At 36.8% G+C, this 18,685-nt stretch overlaps 1 protein-coding gene across 7 annotated transcripts in view; it reads left to right on the forward strand.

Moving 5' to 3' along the window:
* RBBP8 (RB binding protein 8, endonuclease) overlaps window positions 1-18,685 on the forward strand; it is a 99,616-nt gene that overhangs the window by 17,416 nt on the left and 63,515 nt on the right. For 3 of the 7 annotated variants that reach the window (XM_053912920.2, XM_024580412.4, XM_045187828.3), the window contains exons 1-3: window positions 277-480; window positions 3,151-3,358; window positions 18,580-18,622. In XM_053912920.2, coding sequence (XP_053768895.1) covers window positions 3,250-3,358; window positions 18,580-18,622 — 152 coding nt within the window. In that variant the 5' untranslated portion in view covers window positions 277-480; window positions 3,151-3,249. Of the gene's footprint in view, window positions 1-276; window positions 481-1,035; window positions 1,177-3,150; window positions 3,359-18,579; window positions 18,623-18,685 lie in introns of those variants that run through there. The other 4 variants (XM_045187825.3, XM_053912919.2, XM_045187826.3 and 1 more) reach the window with 3 other exon arrangements.

The raw sequence follows: 18,685 nt of genomic DNA on the forward strand, positions 1-18,685 counted from the left end.
GAATTGAAACTTCCCAAACAGAACGTCTTGAGCTTTCTCTAGGAAATCCCAAAAACGCTGTGGCAATCGCCAGTTCCCGGAGCCGCTGCTCGCGACGACGCAGAGGTGGCGCTGTCCTCTCACTCAGCGCACTTCACGGTGGGACACTCGGCCGACTGACCCCAGCCCCCCGCGGGAGTCCTCCGGCCTACCGCCTCCTTACAAGGCGGAGGAGGGGCGTAAACTCCCCGGAACGCCCGCGTGACGTGCACGGGTTGCAGCGGGGGCGGGCGCGGCCGCCTCCCAGCCCCGCCGGCCGCCGCGGGGACCTCCCCTACGGCCGGAAAACGCGGACAGCCCTGAGGGGCTGGCTTTCCCGCTGGGCGTTTGGCAAACTAGCGAAGGAAAGAGGAGGAAAGCGAGCCGCCGTCGGCTCACCGCCCCGGTGCGTGCCTGCATCCCTGCCGGGACTTTGGATAATCTGGAGGCGATCTCGTAAGCGTGAGTAAGGAATCTCTTTTCCCCCAGACTGGAGCGCTGGGTCGCAGAGAGCCCACTTCCGGTCTGGAGCGGCGCGCTGACCGAAGGCATTGGGCCCCTAGGGTGAGGATGGCTGTAGGACTCTAGGACTGAGTATTAGTAAGTAGGCTGCGGCCGGGCCACAGCCGGCTGGAGGCGACGGAAGACGGGTTCGGGCTCCCTGCTGTTTCTTGGTCTCCCGCGCAAGCTTTGGACTAGCTTTACCGCGACGAGACCGCCCCCGCGCATGCGCACACACCGCCCAGCGCGGGGTTGCCCCTCGCGCGTACCTGTGTTTTAAACCTCTGGCTGCCTTGCGGAAGCAGAGGCTGATGGCTGAGGGTCCTGGAAAGGGAGCCTTTGGACCTCTGCGTTGCCAGTAAGAGAACTGCTCAAAATCCCTATTCAGTTCAGGACTCCTCGGTGACTCGAGGCGTGGCTCTCTCCTTACTTGTGTGAGACTACTTGTGGTGTTATACGAAAGAAATATCTTATCCAGCACCTTCAATGTGGTGCTGCGGGATGCACAGAAATGTATTATGTACTGCAGACCTTTGAGCCCACAAAGCGACTTGAGAGGCAACATGTGCATTTCTGAGATCTTAGAGTGTACCGTCGTGCAGCGAATAACGGTTCATTGCCAGAAGACTTGCCAACGAAAAGTGCTGGGCGTACAGGGTGGGTAGGAGACGCTTTGGGGAGCCGGAATTTGCAAGTTTAGTATTGATAAATTGTTTTTAGGTGGGGGGGAAAAACCTTTTTTTAAGAACTAACTATATCTATCTCTGAAGATAGATACAAAAAAGTGTAAAAAGTACACTTTTTTTACAGTTGGTTTAAAATTATTCAATACTATGCATTTTTAAATTTATTAAAGTAAAATTTGGTTTTACATTATTTACTTAATAGGAATAAGTAATTTACCTAGTTTTGGTTACTTAGCAGTATTTTGCTGTTCTTGGCATCACAACATGAGTTCCAGCTGTGACAAAACCTTGTCCTAGCACTGTCATCTTGGGCCAGTCACTCAACTCCTGAGCCTATTTCTCCAGCTCTAAAATGAAATCGGTAATGGTAGCTGTTTTTGTGGAGTTGTTCCGAAAATTAGGCTAAAAAGATGAATATAAGACATTAGAGTCGTTGGTATACAGTGAACACTTCATAGATGGTGGCTTTTACTGACAGGAGTGTATAGGCCCATTGATTTATCTTTTAGGGTTAAGAAATAGAATACGAGTCTCTTTGAAAATAAAACTGTACTAATGCAGTGAACCCAGTTCCACTTTTTAAAAACTTCATTATGGAAATAATAAACATACGCAAGAGAGACACTACAATTATGAAGCCCCTCATATACCCACCCATTCATTGCCCAGCTCAGTAATTGTCATAGTTCAGCCCTTCTTGTTTCATCTCCCCACCCAACATCCATTTTTTTTGTTTGTTTTAGCTGGAATATTTTTAAGCAAATCTCAGAACACCTGTAAAGACCTCGGTATACATCTGTTTTAGCAGATAAAGGACTTTTTAAAAAATATGACCATATCATTATCATACCCAAGAAAATTAAAAATACCCTAATATTATCTAAAATCCAATCCGTGTTTAGTTTTCACTGGTTGCCTCAAAAAAGTACAGTCACAGTTTTTGAAAACTTAATAAAAGTATACTTATTTTTGTAGTACTTTATGGTTTATCCAGTGGTGGATTCACACATAATCTTGCTAACTGGAGAAATGTTACTGCTCATTTCAGCTTATTTTAGCTGCTTCATCAAAGACCTAAAGAAATGGTTAGCAAGAGACACTTAAATCAGTTTGGGTACTTGTTAGCTATAGGAAGGCATTGGCTAAGGAGCCAGGTGTGAGGTTTAGTAGACTTCTTAATCATTTTACTTTTTTAGTGGTAGCTAGTTAATGATTTCATTTTAAGAACCCATTAAAATATTTATTAATCCACTTCTTAATAATAGCCTATTGCTTCCTTCAAGGGCTAGAGAAATAAACTTAATTTACCTTTGCTCTGAGACAGGCACAAAATAGCTTTACCCTAGTTGCCTTGTTATTAGTTGTTTCTGTGTTCATAGATCTTTGCTGTGTCCGTATCTTGCTCACTGATTACATGAGAAGGCTAGCTATTCAGATATTTGGTTAAAACGTCAATCATCTTCCTTGCTCTTTATAACGTGTTTTTGTATGTATGTATATGTGTGTGTTAACATGAATCCTTGTTAAGTCAAGAATATTTCAGGATGTTTTTTCAGTTTTTGGTTCAATGTACTGTTGCACTCTGTCATTCAAAGTTTAAAAAGCAATAAATCCTTTTAGAATGGTGTATCAATACTGATCATGAGTGATTACAAACCTCTGTATCAGGGGGCTTTCAATTTAACATAATTTAGGTAATTACTTCCTTCTAGGAGGAGTAAGAGAAAATTAGCCAGAAAACTTAGCTTAACTAAAGTCCAGATTACTGAAATCGGGGCTTTTCTCACCATAATCATCTTTCCTCACTTTCCATTCCCCTCCACCCCACCAAATTCTCAAAGTTATTGATTGTAGGTAAATAAGGAAAACTTGAGAACAGCTGGCTGGGCTCAAATTACATAAAGGTAAATGAAGGATTCATTTGTGTTGCAATCTGTCGTTTCAGGTATTTCAGCTGTCCAAAGACAACTTCATACCTATATAATGTAACAGAAAAGGTCAGAAAACATTAGGCAAATACAAGTGTCAAGCGTATTAAAGCAAGATGAACATCTCTGGAAGCAGTTGTGGAAGCCCTAGTTCTGCAGATATATCTAATGACTTTAAGGATCTTTGGACAAAACTAAAAGAGTATCATGATAAAGAAGTACAAGGTAAAATCTTTTCATCAATACTTAACAGCAGTATTATGTTGAGAATATAATACTAATAACTAGTTTTGGCTGACAGCTTAAAGATTTCATTTACATTTTTTAAATTTTATTTTATTGAGTGATTGGTTTTAGAGAGAGTGGGAAGAAGGGAGGGGAGAAAGAGAGACAGAGACATCTATTTGTTGTTCTACTTACTTGTCATGCATTGGTTGATTGTTGTATGGGCCCTGACCCAGGGTCAAACCTGCAACCTTGGCATATTGGGACGGTGCTCTAACCAACTGAGCTAGCTACCTGGCCAGAGCCAAAGTTCTCATTTTTAAGGGACCTTTACTGTTATAGATTTTTGTGGTTAAGTTGTTCCTTTTTAATTACATACAACTACTACATTATGTAGCTCTTGAACAATTTGTGGTAATATGTGGTATGATGGAAAGGGCATAAACATTTTTGACTGAAGACCTAGATTTGAATTCTGATTTCATTTATTTCCTTGCTCTGTGATCTCAGCCAAGTTACATAACCTCTAAACTTAATTTTCTCCTCTAAAATTATTCACAGGTTTATTTATAAACATAAAATACTACCTATGTCATTGGACAAACCTTTGGGAATCTATTTGCTACCAGTACTGAGATGTTGAAGTAAATGACACTTTGTCTTCAAATGCAGTCCAGTTTAGATAGAGTCATATAAACAGATCATTACAGTGTAATGAAATAAGGGCTTAAAAGGTTTATATGAAATATACTGTGGGAGCAGATGATTGAGCAGTTACGGTTAGAATGAGTATATAAATATTATTTGTGATTGTGTTAAAGTATATTCCAAATAAAGGAATTTTCTATTAAGGCTAAACTCAAGGTTTGATATTAAGCTTTCATATACCTATTTAATTTTGTGACTTTAATATATTTTTCCCATTTGTGGGAAGAACTTCATGTTATATTTGTTTCTTGAAACCATAGGTTTAATTCTATAGTACTTTGTAGTTTTAACATTATACCAGAATGCCATTAAAACATGATCCACCTGAATCTAAAATGTAGTATGTGGGTCTGGGTTAGAACTTTCCTGTGGTACATTTATCTTATGGTACATTTAATTTTTGGCAAAACCTCACAGTAATAGACTCATTAATTAATGGATTCTGAAATATGAACCCAAGATGTTTTCTTACTAGCTCCAGTGCACTTGGAGATACTTGTCCAAGAAATATTTGGGGGGCCGCTTACTATGTGCCAGACCTTGTAAATAAAAATAAATCATTTACAGTCCTAGTTTTAAGGAATTTTATAGTATACCATTTTATCTGGGACTATAAAGGAAGAACCAGATGGGTATGTTGGGGGTGGGGAGGTGGTTTAGTGATAGGCCAGGCTTTATAATTGAATTAAGTCTAGTTAACCACTATGTACTATGCTGGAGGCAGAATTGTCATTGGGCCTTGTCATCATGCTTTGTCTTTAGGATTAAGTGTGAAATTTTCATCCTTTGAGTGGCTACTTTTATTGATTGCAAGTGGATGGGAGTAGTGCTGTGCTGAGAAAGAGGCCATGTGATGGAGTGGTTAAATCCGTGAATTTTTGATCTCGACTACCAATATTGGAAAGCCATATCTACCACTTGAATAGAGGTGGTGACCTTGTACAAGTTGTTTAACTTTATAGTGCCTCAGATTCCTCATCTATAAAATAGAGATACTAATAATACCTACCTTATATTACATTAAATAGCTTAATACATATAAAGCATTTGGAAGAGTTTTCCAGCACATAGTGACAATATATGTTAGCTGTTGCTATCGTCTGAAGCAGTAACATTATGTACTATCAACTCCTGCTGTGGACCACCCCAGCTAGAAACAATGGGTTACTACAAAAAGTTGTAACAGATGTTTCAGATTACTGATTACTTATTATCCCATTTGTGGGGTTTTTTTTAAACTCCTGATTTCTTGGAGGAAGCAGAAAGAGAATGACCAAAATAATAACATGAGAAAATTGAAATGATTGGGAAATCTTAGAAAATTCTTACTTTCCATCTCTTCATTGGGGGGAGTGGGGATATTCGCTTTTAAAAAATTGTCATAAAATATGCATAACATCTTAACCATTTTTAAGTCTACAGTTTAGTGATATAAAATATGTATGTATATATAGTATTTTGCTTATCCATTCATCCACTGATGGATATTTGGTTTGCTTTTATCTTTTGGCTATTGTAAATAATGTTATGAATGTGTATACAAATACCTCTTCAACACTTTGCTTCCCATTATTTTGTGTATATACCCAGAAATGGAATTGCTGAATCATATTCTATTTTTTACTTTTTGAGGAACTTCCATAATGTTTTCTATAATGGCTATACTAGTTTACATTCCCACTAACAATGCACAAGCGTTTCAATTTCTATACATTCTTTCCATCATTTGTTATTTTCTGGTTTTCTTTGTTTTCCTCCTCTCCGATCCCCTCCCCTCATTTCCTTTCTCTTTTTCCTCCTATCCTCCTTCCCTCCCTTCCTCCCTTCCTTCCTTCCTTCCTTCCTTGATGTCAGTAGCCTTCCTAATGGATGTGAGGTAGTATCTCATTGTGGTTTTGATTTGCATTTCCTTTATTATTAGTGAGTTGAGCATCTTTTCCTGTACTTATTAGCCATTTGTGTATCTTTGGAGAAATGTCTGTTCAAGACCTTTGCCTATTTTTTATTCAGATTGGGTTTTTGTTCTTGTTTTTGAGTTATAGGAGTTCTTTGTATGTTCTGGATGTTAGTCTCTTACTAGATAGATGATTTGGAAATATTTTCTGCCATTCTCTGGATTGCTTTTTTACTATATTAATTGTGTCTTTTGATGCACAGGCGATTTTAATGTTGATGTAGTGCAGTTTAACCTCTTTTTGTTGTTGTTTGCCTAAACCTTTGGTATTATATCCAAGAAATCATTGCCAAATCTGATGTCAGTAAGATATAGCCTTTTGTGTTTTCTTCTAAGAGTTTTATAGCTTTAGCTGTTATATTTAGGTCTTTGATCCATTTTGAGTTAAAATTTTTATGTGGTGTAAAGTCAGAGTTCAACTTCATTCTTTTGCATGTGGATTCCTAGTATTCCCAACACCATTTGTTGAAAAGACCACCTTTTAAATCTTACCTTTCGCGACAGTATGGATGGACCTGGAGATTATTATGCAAAGTGAAATAAGCCAGTGAGAGAAAGACAAATACCATGATTTTACTTATATGTGGAGTCTAATGAACAAAATAAACTGAGGAGCAAAATAGAAACAGAGGCATGAACACATGGAACAGACCGACAGCTGTCAGAGAGGAGGGGGGAAGAGGGAACTGGATGAAAGAAGGTAAAGGAATTAGCCAAAAATACATATATATGTAACACACAGACATAGACAACAGTGTGGTGATAGCCAGAGGGAAAGGGGGGCAGGGACTAGGTGGAGGTGGGCAAGGGTAATGGGGACATGTGCAGTAGAGGCAACTATAAAAATAAAGTTTAAATTAAAAACAAAAAAAGACTTTTTTCCCTACTGAATGGTCTTGGCCCCCTTGTCAAAAACCATTTGATCATGTGTGAGTTTATTTCTGGGCTCTGTTCTGTCCCATTGATCTGTATGTCTGTATGCCAGCACTGTAGTTTTTATTACTGTAGCTTTTTATTAAATTTTGAAATCAGAAAGTATGTGACCTTCAACTTTGTTTTTCTTTTTGAAGACTGTTTTGGTTGGTCATTCAGTGTCCTTTGAGACTACATATAATTTTTAGGATAGATTTTTCTGTTTCTGGAAGGAAACATCAGGATTTTGATAGCAATAGCATTGAATCTGTAGATCACTTTGAGTAGTACTGACATCTTAATAGTAAGTCTTAAACAGGAGATGCCTTTCCATTTATTTATGGTTTTAATTTGTCTCAGCAACATTTGCAGTTTTTATTGTATAAGTCTTTCATCTCTTTGATTAAGGTTGTTCCTAAGTATTTCATTCTTTTGGATGCTATTATAAATAGAATTGTTTTCTTAATTTCCTTTTTAGATTGTTCATTGTGAGTCTATAGGAATACCACTGATTTTTACGTGTTGACTTTGTATCCTGAAACTTTGCTGAAAGTTTTCATTTCTTAATTGTGGTTTATGGAGCCCTAGCTGAAGTAAACATTAGAAACTGTTAACTTTTTTAAATGAAAGGTTGGAGTTTAAGTACTTTTACTATATCACCCACATCCTTTACTGCTCTATTGTGCTCATTCTTGGATAGATTTTTCTGGTCCATGTTTCTATTAAAAACCTCTTTCAACATACAGGATTGCTGATGAAATTAGACTCCAGTAGCGTTAATTCAGATATCAGTGAAGTTACTATTGTTTTGTCTCTTTTTAATTCTTAAATTTTTAAATTTCTTTTTTACTGAATTTATTGGGGTGACATTGGTTAATAAAATTACATAGGTTTCAGGTGTACAGTTCTATAATACATCATCTGTTTATCGTGTGTTCACCACCCAAAGTCAAGTCTCCTTCCATCACCACTTATCCCCCTTATACCCTCTGCTACCTCCTCCCACCCCCTTCCCTCTAGTAGTCACTTTACTGTTGTCTGTATCTATGAGTTTGTTGTTATTGTTGTTTTTGCTTAATCCCTTCACCTTTTTCACCCAGTCCCCAAATCCCCCTAACCTCCAACTACTGTCAGTCTGTTCTCTACCTATGAGTTTGTTTCTGTTTTGTTTATTTGTTCATTAGGTTTCACATGGGTGAAATCACATGGTATTTGTTTTTCTCTTGACTGGTTTATTTCACTTAGCATAATGCTGTCCAGGTCCATCTATGCCGTTGCAAAGGGTAAGACTTCCTTTTTTTTTTTAATGGCCAAGTAGTATTCCATTGTGTAAATGTATCAGATTTAAGCTTTTTTTTTTTTCTAAAAATGTCAAAACACAAAGTAAGCAGTGAAAAGTTATTCCTCTCCCCTACCCACATATACCCACACATACAGGTAACCACTTTTAATATTTTTTTTTGTATGTGTTCACCTATGTTCTTTTCTAATTTAAAGTTTAAGATTTTTTATTTTAGGAAATATTACACATTTATAAAACTAAAGAAAATACTATAATGAACTACATACCCATCACTCAGCTTCAACAATCGTCAGTGCATGGCCAGTTGTGTTTCACCAAATTCCATGTACTTCTATGCCTCTTCCACTCAGTTATTTTATAGTCTCTAACATAATTTCATCTAGAAATACTGAAATATAGTTCAGTACTCCTTTTTAACAAAAATTACCATTATCACACTAACAAAACAAATTTTCTAGTATCATCTAATATCTACTAGATGATAGTGTTCAAATTTCCCTACTCATCTAAAATATCTTTTTAGTTGCGTTGTTTAAAATGTGCCTAAAAGACATCTCCATGTTGTATTTGATTAATAAATCTATTGAGTTTTCAGTGTGATTTTAAGTTTGTCATTAGTGATAAAGATCTAATTTTAAAGTGATACTCTTTTGGTCATATGTCCGAGACAAATATAAATATTTTACATTAATTCTGCTTCCCTCAACTATACTGTTTTCTCTCAGAAGATCTAGTGTGAAACATTAAAGAAGGATTTTGAGTTTTAGTACTAATTAGTCATTCATTCATTCAGTGAGTAGTTACTGAATTATATGCCGGGAATGGTAGCAGTTGCTAAGGAGACAATAGTGAAGACACAGTAGGTTTTGTGGGCATTACCATGTGGGACCCCAAAAAAACTGGAATTTCTGGAGGTTGGGCCCTTTGTAGCACAGGCTTCCACCACCCAGTGAGTGTTCTGGGAACCCATCTGTATCAGTGTATCAGCTGGCATTGTTATGAGCGGCTACGTTCAGATTCAGTGAATTTTTTTTGAAGACTCCTTCAATGCATTTGCCCATTTCATGATGGTAATTTATGAGCACACCTTTGCACACCACGCTGAGTGTTCAGCAGTTTGACCAAAAAATGGCATGACTCCTGTACCCCACCCTCCTTATCTTACCCCAAGTGATTTTGTTGTTTCCCCGGGTGAAAAAAGTCCTCAAAGGGAAATGTTTTCCTGATGTGGAAGAGGTGAAACAAAAAACCAGCAGAAGCACTAAAAGGCATCAAAATCAACAAGTTAAACAGCTGTTTTGAGCAATGGAAAAAATGTCTCGATAGGTGTACTGCATCAAATGGAGAGTACTTTGAAGGTGGCTGAAGTTTAAACATGTAAGAGTAAATGCAGAATTTTTAATAAATAAATTGCATTTGGGGGAGGAATTTATTTAGGAAATGATTTCTTTAAGAAAATATTTATACAATAAAATTATATAATGAAATGATAGCAAAACTAAGCCAGTTACAAGACAGTCTGTCTTGGTAACACTGATAACAACCTCATCAGCTACATGTACTTTTTTAAAACTGGGAAGGAATAGACAATGTCTCCCAACTTCTGTTGAAGAGCAGCAGTATTTTCCTTTTGGTTTAGAATACTGTGACCCCAGCATGTAGGCTTACCAAGAGCTTCAAGTTAAAGCAGCTATTATAGGAGCTACATACTATATATAAACTTATTCTTGTGACCTGGAAGTGAAGCAAATGCAGTATTTTGAAATAATTTAAATAGGACCAGATAAACTTGAGATTTTTTAAACATTTGATAGAGGAGAATTAGTGTTCTGCCATATTCAAGCATAAAATTAAGTTCTTTATCCTTCGTATTTCTTTCTGTTGTTTTATAACTGGTTATAAGATGATCATTAAATTTGTATTATTCAGAGTCCCTATCTTACTCATCTTTACATCCCCATTGGTAGAAGTGCTTGGCACATACAAAAAAAATCAGTAAATGGTATCTGAGTGAACTCATAGCTTGTAGCTTGATCAGTGGGATGTTTTCTTGAATGTCAGTTTTTAAAGTCCCGTAACAGATGAAAATATCACAATTATATATCTGCCTCAAACTCCGAAAGACTATTACTATTTACTTTAAATTTTCTATTTTTAGACAATAGTATAGAAAGTTAAGAAAGAAAAAATAAGTCAACGTTCTACAAAATAACATTTGTTTATTCTTTCCTAGGTTTAAAAGATATGCCTGTAGTTTATTGTATTGTTGTGATCAGTGCATATAATGTTTTATACTTGGCTCATTTTTGCTATTATGTTATTATTTTACTAAATCATGCTTGTTTTTATGTTGCAGGTCATTGTCCTTTTAGAATTTTATACATACCTACTTAAAGCTGACTCAGTTTTACTTTTAAGCTCTTAACAGAGATCACGTATTTGGCAGATTTCTTCATGTTTCTTAGTGTTTCGGGTTCTTCAGGAGACCTCTATTTTGTGATGAGGAAGCATCAAGAAAAATGATATACTGTTTAATAAGAACAATATGCTGTATGCATTAGATTATAGAACATGTAAAACTCACAAAGGTTACATAGAATATAATTTTTTTAAATTGTACTTTTAGCTCTAATAGTCCCCACAATCCTGGGTGAGATCATCTTCACTGGAAAACTTTAAGGGAGGAACACAGCAGTTGTTGGTATATTTGGTTAATATCCATGTGCTTTATGAATGGTAGGTATTGGGTATATGGTTTGAGTTGATGAGAGAAGATACTCTGGTACATTGTAATATATTGAGCATGTTACTCTTCAATTTTAAATCACTTACGGATTTTTAAGGATATTGAATAAGCATTATTGTTTTAAAATTATGATGTTAATTGAAAACATTTTGGGTGGGGCTAGGCAAATTTGCTGAGTGCAGGATTTTTTAAGAGTCCTTTGTCAGTGTGGTTCACATAGTTCCATATAAAATTAGATCCTTCAACTATGTGATAACATCAAAGACATGCCTGGAGGGTACTTAATATTTTTTTAAGATGGGGGACCCACTTGGAGAAACCAGTATAAAAGGCTATTTGAAAGACATCAAACATGGACTTGTCTGGACTTTGCTGGTTTTGAATTATATAGAGGAATCAAAATTGACTCATTACTTTTAAACCTTAATGTCAGAGAGAGAAAGAGAGAGAGAGAATATTATGAATGGTGGTACTTGAGATATTTAGTTTTTACTTTGTGTTTAAGAAAGTCTACCCATAGGAACTCAGATCCACCTGAATACCCTGCTGTACGTATCTCTAGCTTTCTTTTTTCTCATTTGAGCAAAACATAGTAAACCAATAGCGAGAACATATAAGACAATATGTACACTAATCCTAATAATATAACAAGCTGCATGCATTGCTTTTAAAACTATGAAATAATAGTCTTTCATCTTCATTTGAAGAATAGCAATATGCTAATATGCTAATAGCAATATCTCTAAAATATCTGTAGGAAATTTTAGAGATATTTGTGACTGAGCACTTCTATTTTTTATCATTAGGGTAATATCATTTCATGACTGTTCATTCTAATGTCTCATGTTCCTTTTGTGACAAATGCTATGTCAGGGTTAAACATAAATTGTTGATAGTACGTAATCTTTATGGTTTGAATTCAAAATTAACAAGAATTAAATCAATTTTAATATTGTAGAATTTAATAGAAATTTTAGAATTCTTTAAATTTTAAAAGTTTTAGTAAAATGTTCATTTGGGTACAATTTTTTTTGCCTGTTTAAGTTTCTTTCAGTATTACGTTTATTATTTAAAAGTATAGGTAACAAAATGGAATTTAGAATATTTATTTTTTCACAATACTACCATTTTAATAAATGGTCTCTTGTCCACAACAGGTTCGGCCATCAACATCTCATCTAATAATATTTTCTATGTCTGGTAAATGTGGTTATCAGTTTCATAGAAAACCAAGCAGATTTGGGGGGACAAAATTAGAACCCATTTGAAGAAATGGGAAAGTAAGGAGCTTCTAATATGACAGGATAAATATTTCTTGATTCAGTTTAGTATTGCTCCTTCTATTTTCTCAGGTGTTTTCTCAAAAATTCCAAGAAGAGTTTTGGATAGCAGGGCTATATGTAAAGCCACTATTTGTCAAGAAAGGTGTTATTAGGCTTATAATTTATAATTCAAAACCATAAATAACTTGTTTAAAATGATAGTACATACATTATATATGGTCTATTCTGGATAGAGAACTATAGTAAGTAAAAACAGCAATGATTTTTATTTAGTTCTTTCCTCATTTCTGAATTCTTACTTAAATTTGTTTCCTGTGTTACTATGGGCCCTTAATTTTCATTTCCTCCAAAATTCACATACAGGTAGGTGTAGGGTTAATTGTAAATGAGCTCTCTTTCCTCAATAGGTGTCTCAGGTTGCCAGTGTTACAATCCCAAATACTTTGTTGAACAGACTACCTGTTCATACAGGAGCTGCATTGTTGTATAGCCTCATTCCTTCCGATGGGTGTGGAGCAGGATTAAAGCACATTTTATAGGGGTTCTAATTGTAGATTCCTAATTGACTTGATGAATAGCAGATGCTAAAATTTAAACACACACACACGCACACACAAACCTTTTTCAGGGCTGATCTGCGTGACAGAACAGATGCTTTACAGGTGTTGAATGCTTATGAGATAAAAGAGTAGTCTTTCCATATTTCCCAAGAATTTTCTTTTGAAGTTTATATGGATTTTCTATCTTATTGTTTCTATTTTTTAAGTGGTTCATGGCAAGAACCTATTTTATCTTTGAGTGTACTTTTCACCTCTAAAGGCAGACCTGAGTTTTAGTAGTCAGCCAAAATTTTAAAACAGGAAAATCTAAAATAGGAAAAGAGTAAATTTGCACACAATTTGAGAAGGGAAGAGGAGAGTAAAAAACTGCTGATTGTAGTTTTTGGCCTAGTAGGGTCACAAGTCCTTTTCTTAATTCTTCAAGAATGATTTATTGTTACACTAAGTACTTGGAAGGTCTCAAGAGTTTTTCATCATTACCTGAAAAAGAAGGAAGCTTCTCAAGTTAGAAACTTGACAGATATATGAAAAAAAATTGTTTTTAAATAAAAAATATCAAAAGACCACACCAGGTTTTGTTTTTAACATTCTTAAAAATTGTTTTCCCTTCATAATGTTTTATAGTTTAACAGTTTTCCAACTCTCTTAGGGCAATTATTTTTCATAAATTTTTAGGTTTTTATAGATTTACATATAATTGTAAGAAACAATGCAAAGAGATATCTTACACCCTTTCCCCAGTTTCTCCAGTGTTAGCATCTTGTATAACTATAGTACAGTATCACAGTCAATGAATTGACATTGATACATCTGCTAACCTTACTCAGATTCCAGTTTTACCTGGACTTACGTGTGTATATTTAGTTCGATGCAATTTAATCACATATGTAGATTCCTGTGACTACTACCAAGAATCCCTTATGCCACCCTCTAAGTTCCCAGCCACCTTCCTACCACACCTCCAACTTCTGCCACCCCATAATCTGTTCTCCATTTCTATCATTTTGTCATTTCAAGAGTATCATATAAGTGGAATAACATAGGATGTAGCCTTTGAGATGGGCTTTTTTTTTTTAACTCAGCATAATTTCTTTGTGATCTATCCAAGTAGTTGCATATATCAATACTTCATTCCTTTTTATTACTGAATAGTACAAGGATGCACCACAGTTTTTTGGTTTGTTTGTTTTAAACAACTTACATATTCAAGGATTATTTGGGATGTTTCTGGTTTTTAACTATTATGAATAAAGTTGCTATGAACATTTGCTTAAACGTTTGTTCATAAGTTTTTCTCACTATTTTATGTATATCATTTTAGTTAGTCAAATTACAGGCCATAGTAATTAGGGTAAAATGTATCGTAGTACTTAGATATTTCATAGAGGTGAGATTTGAGATATAGGGCAAAAATGTAATGCAAAAAAATTCTCCAGGGCTGTCATTTTTCTTGTAATATCTGGATTTCCTGGCATTAAATCATTATCACTTGGGGCGGTAAGAAGGGGTGACTTCCCTATCAGTATCTGTGTGACTTTTAGCTTCCTCCCTAGTCAGCACTTTAGAAGGGGAGATGGTAGGAAAATATATAGGTTTGTTTTTAAAACTCTTATTTATCTTAAATTATGTTGTTCAGAAATTTTCCTAAATTAAACAGATAATGAAAAATCTTGTTCTTAGACATGACAGTCAACCAACAACTCTTTATTGGGGACTAACTGCCCCAAATAAAATAAGTACTTGGGTAGATACAGAACTTTTAAACTTTCTAAGCATTATTTTTAAAAGGTAAATAAAATATCCACTGTTACAGAACCAAAGCAGTGGGTTGGCTGCCCACTGTCACCACTAGGCAAACTCCAGAGGCAGAGGTTGGTGAGAAAGGCAAGAGGTCTTCATTCAACTGCTGCACAATCTGGGAGACTGGCAGACTCTTGTCTCAAAAGCCCATGCACTCTGGAAACCCAGAGGGAAACCCAGAGGAAAACCCAGCCACCCTCAGCCAGACCAAAACGAAAGGCAGCAGCATCCAGTTTCTTCTCATTTAAAATACTACCCTTTGGGAACCATGGGTGGCTGCTGCGCAATGATCCTGGTGGCTTAGCTTGTTCCCAGTTGCTGTCCAGATTCAGGCTCCTTCCTTGGAGCCCATGTGTGAGACCAGTGCTGCCACTGGCCATATGGCTTCAAGGGCCAGATGGTCCCTCAAATGCACCAGCCAGTACATTCCCCAGGTGAGCAAGAGAGCCAGAGCCCGTCACTTCCTTCCCCTGGGTTTATATTAATTTCTTTTGTGGGCCAGAGCAGGTGCTTTTCTTAGCCCAAACTTCTGTGTGCTTGGGAGGGTCTGGCCATTCCCTTCTTTTTACCAGGCTAGACTAGCAGGTTTCTTCCATACAGTACTTCCCCCTGCTGCCATTCTGACCTCTGTGGCACATGTGCCTGCCTTCACCAACCAGGAACCAGAAGGGGATAGGAGGGCTTTCCTCCCATCCAATTGTCTCACTAACCTTGCACGTTTATATTGCAGTGCTTCCTCTTGTCATCTTGCCCAGGAGCAGGGGATCTGCTGCCAGGCTATGTGTTTCACCACAACTGGGAAAATTATAGAATAGTCAAAAAAATTGATGTATGTACCAGAGAAAGTATACACAGAAGCTTTCCCCCTTTTATGATAATCACATTGCAGAAAATAGCATAGAGAAAACCAAACAGTTGTTGCTAAATAGACTTAATTTTTTAATATGTTTTACTGATTATGCTATTACAGTTGTCCCATTTCCCCCCCGCCTTTATTCCCCTCCGCACCCTCTCCCACCCTCATTCCCCCCCTTTAGTTCATGTCCATGGGTCATATATATAAGTTCTTCGGCTTCTACAGTTCCTATACTAAATCTCCCCCTGTCTGTCTTCTGCCTACCATTTATGCTACTTATTCTCTGTACCTTTTCCTCCTCTCTCCCCACTCACTCCCCTGCTGATAACACTCCATGTGATCTCCATTTCTCTGATTCTGTTCCTGTTCTAGTTGTTTGCTTAGTTTGTTTCTGTTTTTGTTTTAGGTTCAGTTATTAATAACTGTGAGTTTCTCATCATTTTACTGTTCATATTTTTGATCTTCTTTTTCTTAGATTAGTTCCTTTAACATTTCATATAATAAGGGCTTGGTGATGCTGAACTCCTTTAACTTGACCTTATCTGGGAAGCACTTTATCTGCTCTTCCATTCTAAATGATAGCTTTGCTGGATGGAGTAATCTTGGGTGCAGGTCCTTGCCTTTCATGACTTCAAATACTTCTTTCCAGCCCCATCTTGCCTGCAAGGTTTCTTTAGAGAAATCAGCTGACAGTCTTATGGGCACCCCTTTGTAGGTAACTGTCTCCTTTTCTCTTGCTGCTTTTAAGATTCTCTCCTTCTTTTTAATCTTGGCTAATGTAATTATGATGTGCCTTGGTGTGTTCCTGCTTGGGTCCCATTTCTTTGGGACTCTCTGAGCTTCCTGGACTTCCTTGAAGTCTTATTTCCTTTGCCAGATTGGGGAAGTTCTTCATTATTTGTTCAAATAAGTTTTTGATTTCTTGCTCTTCCTCTTCTCCCTCTGGTACCCCTATGATTCAGATGTTGGAATGTTTAAAGATGTCCTGGAAGTTCCTAAGCCTCTCCTCATTTTTTTGAATTCTTGTTTCTCCATTCTGTTCTGGTTGAATGTTTCTTTCTTCCCCCTGGTCCAAACCATTGATTTGAGTCCTGGTTTCCTTCCCTTCACTGTTGGTTTCCTGTACATTTTCCTTTATTTCACTTAGCATAGCATTCATTTTTCCTCAAATTTGTGACCATATTCAACCAATTCTGTGAACATCCTGATTACCAGTGTTTTGAACTGTGCATCTGATAGGTTGGCTATCTCTCCATCACTTAGTTGTATTTTTTCTGGAGCTTTGATCTGTTCTTCCATTTGGGCCATGTTTTTTGTCTGGGCGTGCGTGTTATGTAGTAAGGGGCAGAGCCTTCGGTGTTCACCAGGGCAGGGCAACCTACCTCGCTGTGTTGTGATGCTGTGTATGGGGGAGGGGTCCAAGAAAGAACAATGGCACATGCTCCACTCTCTGCCAGTTTTCAGTCACTTCCCCTGCTACCCACAATCAAATTGGGCCCTTCTAGTTCTGATTCCCAGATGGGTGGGCTTGTGTATGTTCTAGGACCCTGTGGGTCTCTCGAATGAACTCTCATGTGAGGCTGGGAGTTTGTCCTGCTGCTGCCTCAACCCCCACAGGTGTTTTCAATGAGAGGTTTGAGACTTTGTTTCCCAGAGCTGGAACCCTGGGTTGCATAGTCTGTCTCACTCCCTAGTTAGTTGTTCCTCCCAGTTTATCTTAATGCGAATGTGGGATCACCCAGTCTGTAATCCGCCTCTTCGCTATTTGGCCAGCTGCCATCTTGCCCGCCCTGGTCCTCCAGCCACTGCCTTGCCGTGAGTCCTCTCTGCCCACCCGCCTGTCTCTGCCCCTCCTACTGGTCTGGATGACTGTCTCTTCTTTAACTCCTTGGTTGTCAGGCTTCCATACAGTTTGATTTTCTGTCAGTTCTGGTTGTTTTTTTGTTTTTAAATTTGTTGTTGTCCTTCTTTTGGTTGTACAAGGAGGCACAGTGTGTCTACCTATGCCTCCATCTTGGCCGGGAGTCCTAATTTTTTCTTTATTTAATGGTTTTAATAGCTATATATTATTTCATCAAGTGGTTATATCATATTTTACTTAAGCATGCTACAGTTAAGCATTTTATATTGCTATAAATTGTTTACTATTCTTTGTGACTCGAGTTTCTCTATAGTTTGAATTATATTCTTAGATTAGAATCCAAGATGTGAGATAATTGATTAAAAAAAAAAAAAAGTCCTGTTATATAAAGCTAAATTGCTTTCCAGAAGAATTGTGGCAATTTATAATATCTCTAGCAAAGTATCAGAGTATAGTTTTACAGCACTTTCATCAACATTGGGTATTAAAATTTTGTTAAGTAATTTCTTTTGGTTTGAGTTAGTTGCTGGTGATGTTGGATATATTTTCATGTTTGTCCAGTGGCTCTTTTTCTCCTTTTAATTGTTTCTGAAGATTTGAAATGTTACTTTATTTCATCTATATCGTCCTTGCTGTTTCAATGCCATCTGCGTGCTCCCTATACAGTAACTACCCAAATTCCATAGGCGGTGGTTGTCTTTTATGTTTTGCGTCAGACTCAATTAAGATTAAAAATACTTGTAATATATCCAGAGATAAAAAACAGTGCCCTTTATTAAGTACTTTTCATAAACAATTTTGCTTTTAGTCCAGGACTTCCTGCCACAATCTATTTTAATCCCAGAAGATTTGAGCCTACGTAAGCACTGTTGCTTTTAGCAGATACATAGGCTATGTCAGAACATAGACCTTCACTTACACTAACTTCTAGTTATATGCTTGCTCTTGCGATCAGAAAGGAAGCAACTCACTTTAGGTTGAGAAAATTTCACTCTTGTTGGCTGTCATATAATAGAGTAAAAACAATAATGTTACAGATATACTCTTGTGACCTCAGGGTATATAAGTAAGGGAAATAACCCTCTTCAAACTAAAGGAACCTGGTTCATTATTCAGAGGTCAGTCTCAAGTGACTTAATAGTTGTAGCATTAAACTCATAAAGAGATTTAAATTAACTGCTTTAGAAATGTTAAAATGTGTAAATAAGACAGTATATTTTTTCCTTTTCATTTTTCAGGTTTACAAATGAAAGTAACCAAACTGAAAAAGGAACGAATTTTGTAAGTATCAATATATGACTCTAATGTCTTATTTATAAAGTAATTTATACTAATGTCCTATTT

This window comes from Desmodus rotundus, chromosome 10 (assembly GCF_022682495.2).
Source record: "Desmodus rotundus isolate HL8 chromosome 10, HLdesRot8A.1, whole genome shotgun sequence".
Classification (NCBI taxonomy): Eukaryota; Metazoa; Chordata; class Mammalia; order Chiroptera; family Phyllostomidae; genus Desmodus; species Desmodus rotundus.